Raw genomic sequence first — 12,808 nt, forward strand, 5'->3', positions numbered from 1 at the left:
GCCCACGTGGTCATCTAGTCGGTAATCTGATATCAACATTCCGGACAAACTATTTGTGGGACAACTCACCCCACCCCAGTGTGACACTCAGGTAACCTTTTCCCTACGGCCTAACGCCAACGTGGTCATCTAGTCGGTAATAGTTATAGTGGTAATACTTTCTATTACCAGTCATATTATGGTTCTAATTGGCTCTTTCAGTTTAAGTGATAGAGTACTTTGTAACTGATAGAGGCTAAGACAAAACTGTTAACATAATTTCTGATGAACAAATTAGAAGAAAAGCTTTTAGTTTCATAAGTTACGTTTTTCCTTATTTGCCATATCTTATTATGCCAACATTTCTGATTGCCCTCCTTTTTACTTAATATTCTCTCAACCCTTTTTTCCATTTTCAGCCTTTGGGAACTTTCCAATGCCGAACATTCACACATTTGCCAAGTTGGTGTACCACTTCTATTGCACTGCATCACATTGCCCCTGGGCTCTGATGTCTTCTGGCGTGTGGTACAGGAAGCATTTCACGACACCGATTGGCGTGTTAGATTCACAGCAGTCGAACGAGTCACTGTAATTACACGTTTTATGGATTCGACACCACTACGCACTGAGGTTGGCCTCCAGACAGCCTTGGCTACGGCATTTTGTCATCTTATCGCCAGCATGGATGACATTAATGTCTATGTAGCCCAGAGAGCTACGCTCTACATCGGAACCATACATGATACAGCAATTCGGTCACTCCTCTTCTGCTTGGAATCACAATTTGACCTGTTCATAGTCGATCGTCCGGTGGTTTTGCAGTCGCTCTATCAGTTGCACAACTCCCTATCGGATCGTAGAGTTTTAACTTGGGAATTCTTTTTGAATCGTTTCGATACCCTCTTTGTGGAGGCACAAATAACCCTGGAGAAATGTGGAGATATTTCTTACTTGCGTGATTTACGAAATTCAGAAAATGGCAGTGAAGCACTGTCATCGAAAATATTAAAGGCACGAGAGGCTCTAAGCCAAAACGATGCGGCCACAGGAGGAATGGCCAAGACTTTGAGTGCTTCATTTGGCACAAAATGGCCTTACAAAAGGACGATGTCAGCACCGGCTAGTATGATACCGAGACAAGATTCCAAATTTGGTATGTATGAGATTGAATGCAGTAGAGAACAAAGCGAAGGAACTTCAGATGATTTGGGCTTAATTCAGCAGCTGAACCACTACTCCCACAAAAACTCAGATCTCTACCCTGCAGACATTTTTGATAGCCAAACAATCGTATAGAAGAAGGTTACGATCGCGGACGTGCTAAGAGTCGTAGACGATTCCCTCGTCTTGGGGAGTTGTGTCATCAAGACGAAACTTCTGTAAAAGTGTTCCGCGAATTTTCCATATGAGTTGCTTAAGAGTAAGTCAGAAAAGTCTTGAACGATTTTAGAGTCGCGCAAAAATCGTGTGGGCGAGTAACAAATGAGTGTTTTGAGAGATTAATAAAACACTCTTCTAGAAGAGTTGGGCATTACTCGCCTGGGCGAGTAACAAATAAGTGTTTTGGAATATTTATTAAAAATTGCTCTAAAAGGGTTGGGCGTTATTCGCTTAGAAGGTCCAAAATGACACATCAAGCTTAGTTGTTCATCAAAAACGTTACAACCACTAAAACTTAAAACAAGTGTTTGTATTGCTCGTTATATTCGTCATATAAGTACCAATCGTCATCTAAGCCAAGTGAGAATTCTGTTTGGTGGTGCCTACACCAAACATCGAATAACATAATTCAATACAAATCCTAAACGCACCAAGCTTGAAAATAAAAGCAATTGCGAAAAATTAACTCAGGTTGTTAATAAACATATCTTCTGGACAAGTATAACGCAATGGGTTGCGTAATAATCGTCGCGAAGAGTCGCTAAAACTTCCACACGCCCAATGGATTACCTAATGATAACCTAGAAAAGTGTGTCACGATATATACGGTAGATTATAACGCAATGGGTTGTAAGAGAATCGTAATGAAGAGTAGCTAAAACTTTCGCACACACTATGAATTGCCCATTGATATCGTAGAAGAGTGTTTTGGGACTCATGCGGAGGAACAATTGCGGTAAAATCTTTCAGAAGATTGTTTTGTTCAATGCGGGGACGAAAGTTCTTCCAAAATTATGAAAAATGTTTGTAGGGTAAATTTGTTCCTAATTCAGGGCCACACACACAAATGCACATATTTGTATACAAGAAGTAATGACACAAATAATGGCCTAATTCAGGGCCATACACACAAATTCACATAACTGTGTACGTGCAAAAGAAGTAATGAATTTTTGACCGATAGATTTCTCTTCTGGTCCAATGCAGCTGAACGAAACACACACACGGACCTCCACATTTATGGGTCTAAATCAGCGTTGGGTAATAACGCACACCATTGCACATAATTGTGAACCTACATACAAATCTAAGCCCTTCGGTCCATCGCTGGTCTAAATGGTTAATCATTTCATGTAAGAAGTAGTCCAAGTTTGTTCCATTGTGAACAAAGCTACAGTTCACAGATGAACAAAATGCTTCACCATAGGATGGGGGTATACTAATTTCGCCATTCAGTTTGTAACTCCTCGAAATATTTGTGTAAGACCGCATAAAGTATATATATTCTTGATCTCAAGCCATGTCCGTCCGTCTGTCCTAACTTTCGAAGGAGTAAAGCAAGATGGTCGAAATTTTGCACAAATATATCTTATTATTGTAGGTTAGTTGGGATTGTAAATGAACGGCCAAATCGATCCACGTTTTGATATAGCTGCCATATAAACCGATCTTGGCTTCTTGAGTTCTTAAAGCGCGCAATTCTTATCCGATTTGCCTGAAATTTTTGAGCAGGCACAGAGACAGGGAAAGAAATCTGGTAACTGATACAGATAGTGTGCTGAGGATGTGGGAAGAATATTTTACCCAGCTGCTAGTGTCGGACGATGGCGGCGAAGAGGATACCGCAGAACCAATCCATGATGATGGTATAGAATCCAAACATCCTAGGCAGAATGATGTCCAAGTAGCAAGAGGATACTGCAGAACCAATCCCATGTGATGGCAAAGAATGTTTTTCTCCTAGTCAGTATGAGGTCTAAATAGCAGTGACACAACTGAAGAATAACAACGCAGCAGGAGTCGATGGATCGTCCGCTGAAACATTTAAGGCCGGAGGCTACACGCTGACAAAGCGTATGCAGCAGCTCGCCCACGCGATCTGGCTAGAAGAACGCATACCCGATGATTGGAACCTCAGCATACTATGTCCCGTACACAAGAAATCATACAAAACGGAACGTGACCAACTACAAACGAACAAGTCTCATCCCCATCGCATATAAGATACTCTCGAGCATACTGTGTGAAAGATTAAAATCTAAAGTCAATGAAATAATTGCGCAAAGTCCTGGAAAAGAACCGAGAAGGACAAATCAACATTTACTATATTTTCGTTGACTAAAAAGCCGCGGTCGACAAACCACTTCATTTAAAGCTATTTTATGTCATGGCTGATTTAGGTATCTCTGAAAAATTAATAGGACTCTGCAGGATGACACTTGCTGACACACGTTCCTCGGTAAGAATGGGTAAGAATCGCTCCAAACCATTCAATAAGAAACGAAGTCTCAGCTTATCGTGCGATATCTTTAATATCCTGCTGGAGAAACGAAGTCGAAGGCGAAGAAGTCTTGGAATGAAAACACTGTGGTACATGCAAACCGGGACGACCAAAGCCCCGATAGAAATGGAAGAGAATTGCTAAGCTATTGCTAAGTGCAAAATTTCAACCAAATCGGATAAGAATTGCGCTCTGTAGTGGCCTAAAGAAGTGAAATCGGGAGATCGGTTTACATGGGAGCTACACCAGGAGGCTTTGGACCGATTCAGACCATATGTATGTGGCACATTGGCACGTATGTTTCAGTTCATAGAATAAGTTGTACAAAAATTCAGCCAAATCGGATAAGAATTGCGCCCTCTACAAGCTCGAGAAATGAAGTTCCAGGATCGGTTTATATGGCATTGGTATCAAAACTAGGACGATATAGCCCATTTACAATCCCAACCAACCTTTACTAATAGCAAGTATTCATGCAAAATTTATCATGAATATATATACTTTGTTGGGGATCCATATAACCCATCCTATGATGGAGGGTATAAAAATGGAAATAATGGGCTTTTACCAATAGATTTCTTTTCTGGTCAAATGTTCATTACTAAAAACTTCGTCCCAGCTTTGTTCTCTGGCTTTATATAATTTTTTTACACATATTTTTAACACATTCTCTCTTCTCTTACAGTACCCGAAAAAGAAAAAATCTACAGCCGGCAAATATCGGCTCCCATATTGAAACGGAAAACATCACGCTTCGGTTTGGGTCAGTTTTTAGGCTCTGGTAGTGGAGCTAGCCAAACATGTCCTAGTTATAGTTATAATCCAACAGCAACTAGCAATACATTAACACATCGTTCGGCTTACAGTTCTCATATAAACACTCACCCTGTAACGTCGTCACAATCACAAGCTCATTCACAGCCACCGCAACCCCCCACCACATCCTCTCACCATCACCCACCCTGTCCCATACACCATCCACCGGTTATGGTTCACCATCACCATCCCACCACTGGTCCCACCACCTCATACACCGGCCCAACGGGCACCTCACAACATTTTCTGTTTTCGTCCAGTTCCCATCCAAATAGTAGTAGCATTGCACCAGTAGCGTCAACATCAACTTTAACCTCGACTCATAGTCAAAGTCATCAGTATTTAGTGCATTGTGTAGCGCCTAGTCAAACGCTAATTCATAGTCCAATGCCAACGTTACAAGAAGCTGATCACCATCATAAGCAACATACAAAATCCCAGCCCACCACCCAATCCCATCAATATCCGTATCCTACACATTCCTATCACTCCCATTTCCAGAAACATCCCTCGGCACCGAATCTATTGCCAGCCCCACCCCCACCTGCAGCACCGGCACCCAGTCCCACTCCTTCAGCTTCAGCTATGCCATTGAGTTGTACTTGTGATGTCGGTTGCACACAGGCATCCCAAGGTAGGTTGTAGATGCATGCTCTCTCTTAAGCTGTCTAGTTCTCTCGCTCTCTCTCTTTCTTTCTCTGTATCTTTCTTTGTGTGAAAGTTCGTGCAACGATCGTATTGCTCTCTCTCTCTCTCCTACTCCTCTTGCTCTATACATACATATGATAGTTGTCGTAATGGTGTCACTCTCTTTCTCTCACTCTCTCTCTCGCTATAATATACATAAATATGTATTTACATTTATTTTTCATATAATATAATTTTCATCAATTTTTTTCTTTTTATTTCTTTTTACTAAATTGGTGTATATGATGAATATGAAAAAATCTGCGTACGACTCCCAAAACAACAAACGTCTTGTGTACTATATCCTCTATTACTCTGCGGTCCAAATTTTGTAACCTATTCAAAAATATCGAAATCCAAATGTGTAAATATGTATTTGATATCTTACCAAAAACCAAAATATAGATTTATGGCTAAATTTTCACAGGCCCAGCCATTGTATGGATTTTCCAGGCACATGTAACTTTTTGCTTTCTATTTCTTAATTAATTCTTGTAAACTTATTGCTACTTCCACCCTTTCCACACCAAAAACACCTTAGAATGATTGATAAGCGTGCTGAGAGCGCCAAACAGATAATGGCTCTGAAATCACCAAAAGCTTTGAAAAAATCGAACAAAATAAATTTAAGTTTTGTTAGTCGCATGTTCAATCCTAGATTTGTTTCCCTCTCTCTCTCTCTCATCCTCTCTGTTTGTCTGTCTCACTCCGGGCAAAGCAATCCTGTTGAATGTTATCAATTTGTTGATATGCAAAGTAACTGTAGAATGAATGAATCCGATCGTATTTCACCCAAAGTAACTCCCGCTCCTCAAATGTCTTGAAAAGAAGATAGTGTCTGGCTTTTAACGCAAGCACCGAAGCTGTGATGAATATACAGCTAAGCTTGAAGGTATTTTCATATTGTGGTGATTTTATTTGAAGCATTGAGATGCTTACAGTTTATGATTATTTGTGCAAATTTTGTGTAGTTCCAGCACGACAGAATCTTTGAAGAAATCACAATTTTTCATCGAAGCACATAATTGCTCACTAACTTGGAGCGGTGTGTGTGTATCCTCAGCCACGATCCAACAGCACGATGTTGGAACTTCCCCATAATAAAAGGTCCTAAATTTGAAATCCTTCTAATTAGCAAAACGGTACACAGAAGGGGTCCTATAGTTTCCTTAACGCCCTTACAGCTGCGTTGGGTAGATCATATTGTCAGAATGAATGAAGAAGCTCCTGCGAAGAAGTCTTTTGAAGGTAATCACACTGATACACCCAAACCCGGACGACCAAAAGCCCGATGGAAAGTTCAAGTGGTGAAAGGCATCTCGAAACTTGGTGCCAGAGATTGAAGATGGAGCGCAGGAGATCGTGGTGCCTTGAAAGCTATTCTTAGTATGTTTAATGGGACAAATGTTCTGTCATAGCCAATTAAAACTACAAAAAATCAAAATATTAGGGTTTGACCGATAGATCAAAGGCCACCGATAAGCTTCCGGAATTAGATAAAAACCAGCTGTATAAAATTCGGAAGCCTACTCAGAGGAAGACTTGGGCAAGATAATATAGATTGTCCACACATAGAAAACATTGAAGGCAACGTCAACAGGATTACGACTACAATAGTGACTATCTTTCGAAGATAGTTGTTCTCTTCGGGAAAAGAAATCAGCTCAAGAAAAATCCTGGATGAACGGGGAGATTCGCAATATTGGGAATAAGGTCCGCAGACTTTTTAACAGAGCACGTCGTAAAAAAGCGGAAGTTAATTGAGATTTGTATTACACACGGCTCAAGGAATATAATTAGATGATCAGCGCGGCAAAACCTCTTGGAAGCTCTTCCGCGCACAGTCCGATAGCGTTTATAACGCCGCCAAGATCAAAAAGTTTCTCTCAAAAACCCATGTCCAAACTGAAACATTAGTAGACGACGTGGGAATGAACGCAGGGGCAACGGAGAACATGTTGAGGCTTTTGATGAAAATGCACGACTCTAGGACTCTCAGATACTCCGAAAACCTTACAAGAGGCCAGGTTGGTATACCCAACCGCGGCAAGGCAAGTTATGCGACACCAAAGGCCTATAAGCCTTACGTTCTTTCTACACAAAACCATGTAACGCATTGTGGATGCCATGATAAAGAGTAGGACATCCAGCGAACTGCTTAAATACAAACAGCATGCCTATGTCAAGGGAAGGTCGGTGGCGACTGCTCTGCACGAGTTGGGCAGTTGAAAAAGCAGTGGAATTATTCTTTCTCTGGACGATGGACATTTGGGGTGTGAAAGATTCCTCCTTATATGCTTCCCCATCTGCTGCTGTCGAAGTACCTTCTGAGTTGCTTGCTACCCCGCTGGAGGCCTAATGCCGGATGACCCGCTCACACAGAGCTTGACTCCTCTCTCAACTCCTTAGATTGCGGCAGGGGGAAATTCGGTTCGGCTGATCGTGTCGAATGCTGATGAGACCTACTGCTCAATACTTAAGCGGATCCAAAGGATGAATTGTTCGTGCATCACAGCCGCACTGAGGACGACTCCATCTGATGCACTGAATTTAATGCTGAATGTAATGCCTCTGGATATTGTGGCTGGACAAATTGCAGCGACCACTGCCGTGAGGTTAAGGGAGCTTTCTCTTTAGTCATGTGGCGGCTACGAACATTGTGTTATCCTTAATACAATATCCGATGTTCCAGGCAGTGTGGATTACTGATTGTGAAAAAAAAACGATTGGGACTACGATATCCCTGGTAACAGAAGCTACATAGACTTCTATACGGATGGTTCCAAACTAGACGGCCAGGAGCCCTTGGGGTTTACTCTGGTCATATCGAAAAGGTTACCCGACCACTGCAGTGTGTGTCAAGCGGAGATCCTTGCAATTAAGGAAGTAGTGAAAAGGCTAAGATATAATGTCATAAAGACGATTGGCAAAAATATCTTCTCAAACACCCAGTCACCCATTAAATCCCTGAAGAAAGTATTTCTGAACACAAAAACCGCCCTCGACTGTCGCAGATCTCTCAGCGAGATGACTGAACAGTTAAAAATTCACCGTTCACAGAGATATCCCAGGGAATTGTAAAGCGGACGAGCTTGCGAGACTAAGAACAACGCTACACATTCCAGGGATACTAGAATCTGTGGGTATGCCTCTAGCGACATGTAAGCTAAGTTTTAAGGACCAGGGCCGAAGGAAAACGAATGATATATGGTCACAAAGAGGGGGTTGTGAGCATTCCAAAACTATGTAGCCTAATCTAGACTTGAAAAGGTCTACTGATTTTCTGTTATTGGCTAGAACAGACGTGTCAGTCATTGTGTCCGTCATGACAGGAAAACATGCGGACAGACTGAAGGTTGCCAGCAACGGCTTTTGCAGAAGCGGTGAGGACATCAAAGAAGAGGACACTACAGAACACCTTCTGTGTGTGTGTCCCGCACTAGCAATTAAAAGGAGTTTTACTTATTTTTTAATTTCTTTGAGAACCTGTCTGATTTAGCGGATGTGAATATTCGCAAGTTATTGGTCTATTTAAAGCGATCTGGATGGTCCAACGGTAGGAACTAGAAGGCATCTTCCTTCTTCTGTTCCTATGGTATCACAGTGGATGAAAGCGTCTAATTGACGAAAGAGTCTGATGGCAGACGGCCACCAAAACCTAACCTAAGTGATGAGAGAAGGGAGATCACTCTATACGACTCCTCCTTGCCTTTGTCCTTTTTCAGGCTTCAGTAGCGGGATCACTATATCCACCTTCATCAAGTACTTAAAGTGTACAAAGTCATGTTGAGGACAGCTGTAAGCTACTCGACTCCACGTAGATCCAGATTCATCAGTCTAAAGATTCCGTCAAGGCCCAATACCTAGGATGACTTGGCGCCATGGATGTTATTCGAAACTTCGTCCATGGTAAATTATGATGAATGTCTATCGGCTCGGAGACCACGGATACAACGAATGGCTCTCCTCCTAGCCTTGTCATTCTCGGGATGCTCAATCAATTGGAAGTTGAACAATCTGGGGCATCTCTTCATGTCAGTCACAGTTATGTCTCCAAAAGTGGCTGAGGTCCACAGCTTGCCTAACTACTCCAATAGCCTAGGATTCAATAGCAGACAACATATAACGGCTCGATAACACCTCCGTAGCTATTAGGGCTTAAGCCTAATCCCTGGAATCTTCGAATAATGACGTTGAGCGAAGGTTTATAATTACGGAATTTATGGTGAAGTACTACAGAAAGAGGTAGACTATCTGGCGCCTCATCTGGCAACTATTTTTCACAGTGTGCCTAGAATTTGTATATACTCCGAAAGCCTGGCAGGAGGCAAGGGTGGTGCTTATACCCAAGCCCGGCAAGGCAAGTTATGCGACACCAAAGACCTACAGACCCATAAGCCTTGCGTCCGTTCTACTCACAACCATGGAACGTATTGTGGACACCATGATAAAGAGTAGGACATCCAGCGAACTGCTCAAATACAAACAGCATGCCTATGTCAAGGGAAGGTCGATGGAGACTGTCCTGCACGAGGTTGTGCATAAAATAGAAGAACTCTTCGATGCCAAAACGTACACCCTGGCGGTGTGCATTGACATCGAGAGCGCTTTTAACAGCCTCAGCCCCTGCCGTTTCCGATAAGTATTCAACTAATATTCTCTTCATGGTGTGGTATAGTAAGTTAAAGATTCGTTACGAGTATGTCACAAAATTGTATAGCATTCAGAACTTTCTAGAGTAGAAATCTGGGAACAAAACTCTTCACTTGATGAACAAATAAGCAAAGCATGCCACCATACCTCTTGCTTAGGAGGATCACATTTTTTTTTGAATAATGAGCTTGCTACAAAAAGGAAGCTTCAAAAGCACTTGCCTTTCAGCATTCAATGACTATCCTTGAATAAATGTTAGAGCCGAACTAAAGGATATTAGTAGCACGCTATGCATTGAAAGCAAAAAAACACATAAAGCCTTTCTGCCGCCCCTTAGTCTTGAGTGTTCTAACCTTTTGTCCTTCATGTTGGCTTTTTTAATAGTAAATTTTTGATTTTTGTTTAGTTTGAGTTATTTCCGAAGAGTCATTTGCCCATTTTGAGTTTTAGATCATTAAAATTTCAAGTAGATTTTTCTTTTTTTAATTTAAATTTTATCTATGACCCCGCAAAACTGGTATGTATTTCCATCACACATTTCAATTTGTACCATTTATAAATCTAAGGCTTGGCTGATTGCATATACCTAAAAATATTGTATCGTATCCAAACTAAACTAAATGTCAATCTATTTTTCTTAATCTAGATGTAGTGTAAGTGTAATAATGTCTAGATCTTGATAGAAACCATAATTTGGGAGATACGAAAATAAGCCAAAAAATATTTGAATTTCTGAATGGAAATTTAAATCTTATTTGATGGTGCTTTTCGAGTTCCCTATTAAAGAATAACAATTTTGATTTTCATATTTGCAATTTTTTTGTTTTTTTTTTTTTGTATTCATGTATTGTCTCGGTGTACACATGTGTAGATGGCCATATTCATTCGCTCAGTGGCATGAATGATGATGCTCTTATTGGTCTCTTAAGCCGCATAACAGAACTGGAAGAATCCGATCGAGAAACTATTCATCTTTTGGTTTTCCTATTAATGCAATTCATGTCGCGTCCCGATCAAGCCTTTCCCTCAGAGGATAAGCCCATGTCGAAGACCCAGGGTATAGTTTTGAAACATCTATTTTTACTTTTGGGTCATAATCAGATTGACAAGACGTTCCACACATCGCCGGAAAATTTGAGGTAAGAAACATTTATAACCTGATCTGTGTTAACAATCTAGTTTGTAGTAGACTAGCTGGCCCGGTGTGCTTCACTGCACCCTAAAATTTATTTTCATACCCTCTACCATAGGATGGGGAGTATACTAAATTCGCCATTCTGCTTGTAACTACTCAAAATATACGTCTGAGACCCCATAAAGTATATATATTCTTGATCGTCGCGAAATTTTATGTCGATCTAACCACGTCCGTCCGTCTGTCCGTCCGTCCGTCTGTCTGTCTGTCTGTCGAAAGCACGCTAACTTCCGAAGGAGTAAAGCTAGCCGCTTGAAATTTTCATCAAACACTTCTTACTGGTGTAGGTTGGTTGGTATTGTAAAAGGGCCATATCGGTCCATGTTTTGATATAGCTATCATATAAACCGATTTTGGGTCCTGACTTCTTGAGCCTCTGGAGTGCGCAATTCTTATCCGATTGGAATGAAATTTTGCATGTAGTATTTTGTTTTCATATCCAACAACAGTGCTAAGTATGGTTCAAATCGGACCATAACCTGATATAGCTGCCATATAAACCGATCTTGGGTCTTGACTTCTTGAGCCTCTGGAGTGCGCAATTCTTATCCGATTGGAATGAAATTTTGCATGTAGTATTTTGTTTTCATATCCAACAACTGTGCTAAGTATGGTTTAAATCGGTTCATAACCTGATATAGCTGTCATATAAACCGATCTGGGGACGTGACTTCTTGAGCTTCTATAGAGCGCAATTCCTATCTGATTTGGCTGAAATTTTGCATGACTTTCAACAACTGTGCCAAATAAGGCTCAAATCGGTTTATAACCTGATATAGCTGCCATATAAACCGATCTGGGATCTTGACTTCTTGAGCTTCTAAAGGTCGCAATTATTATCCGATTTGCCTGAAATTTTGTACGACGGATTCTCTCATGACCATCAACATACGTGTTTGTTACGGTCTGAATCGGTCTATGGCCTGATTCAGCTCCCCTATATATCGGTCTCTCAATTTTACTTCTTGAGCCCCCAAAGGGCGCAATTCTTATTCGAAATGGCTGACATTTTACACAGGTCTCCAACATATAATTTAATTGTGGTCCGAACCGGACCATATCTTGATATCACTCCAATAGCACAGCAAATCTTTTCTATATCCTTTTTTTGCCTAAGAAGAGATGCCGGGAAAATAACTCGACAAATGCGATCCATGGTGGAGGGTATATAAGATTCGGCCCGGCCGAACTTAGCAGGCTTTCACTTGTTTCGACTTGTTTAAACTAATTGATTTATTATGCACACAACCAGACTTTTTATTGCAGCCCTCAGACACCTTTTTTTGAGTCCCTTATTGTCGCGATATAAATGTCCTGTTAAAGTGCTTGGTCCCCAATATATTGTATTTATCTCAAAAAAGAGTGATTTTTGAGCTATTTTTTCGGCAACACTGTTTTAAACAGCTCACGCACGGTTTGTGTTCTGTTTCGCTGTCAAACATCTTCAGTTTGGTCTATAATTAATCATGAATAGTCTTACAAACGAACAACGCTTGCAAATTATTGATTTTTATTATCAAAAAGCGTGCGTGGTTATCAACTTTCAAAGTCATATTTCAAAGCTACCACTTGAGATAACACATTTTAAAGATCCGAAGGTCCTTCCTGTGTCTATCCCAATTTGAGGCCCAAAAGTGTACTCTACTACCAAAGATCTTTTTTTGCTGTCCTATTCTCTCCTGAGGGGGCTTCAAATATTATTTTTAATCCCTTTTGTTTTGGGTAGGATGTGGGAAGGAGGATTGCCTTCTGACACGTTCTTTAATTTGTGTGCAATATGTTCTCAGTCATCCTACATGACAGTTTAGTGTGGT

The 12,808-nt window shown here is 41.0% G+C and overlaps 1 protein-coding gene across 9 annotated transcripts in view; it reads left to right on the plus strand.

Annotated features, from left to right (window-relative positions):
* Window positions 1-12,808, plus strand: part of LOC106086108 (protein unc-79 homolog) — a 68,312-nt gene that overhangs the window by 39,632 nt on the left and 15,872 nt on the right. For 4 of the 9 annotated variants that reach the window (XM_059362151.1, XM_059362155.1, XM_059362152.1 and 1 more), the window contains 4 exons: window positions 399-1,135; window positions 4,329-5,093; window positions 5,552-5,605; window positions 10,671-10,938. In XM_059362151.1, coding sequence (XP_059218134.1) covers window positions 399-1,135; window positions 4,329-5,093; window positions 5,552-5,605; window positions 10,671-10,938 — 1,824 coding nt within the window. The remainder of the gene's footprint in view (window positions 1-398; window positions 1,136-4,328; window positions 5,094-5,551; window positions 5,606-10,670; window positions 10,939-12,808) is intronic. The other 5 variants (XM_059362157.1, XM_059362160.1, XM_059362159.1 and 2 more) reach the window with 3 other exon arrangements.

Source organism: Stomoxys calcitrans, chromosome 2, assembly GCF_963082655.1.
Source record: "Stomoxys calcitrans chromosome 2, idStoCalc2.1, whole genome shotgun sequence".
Taxonomy (NCBI): Eukaryota; Metazoa; Arthropoda; class Insecta; order Diptera; family Muscidae; genus Stomoxys; species Stomoxys calcitrans.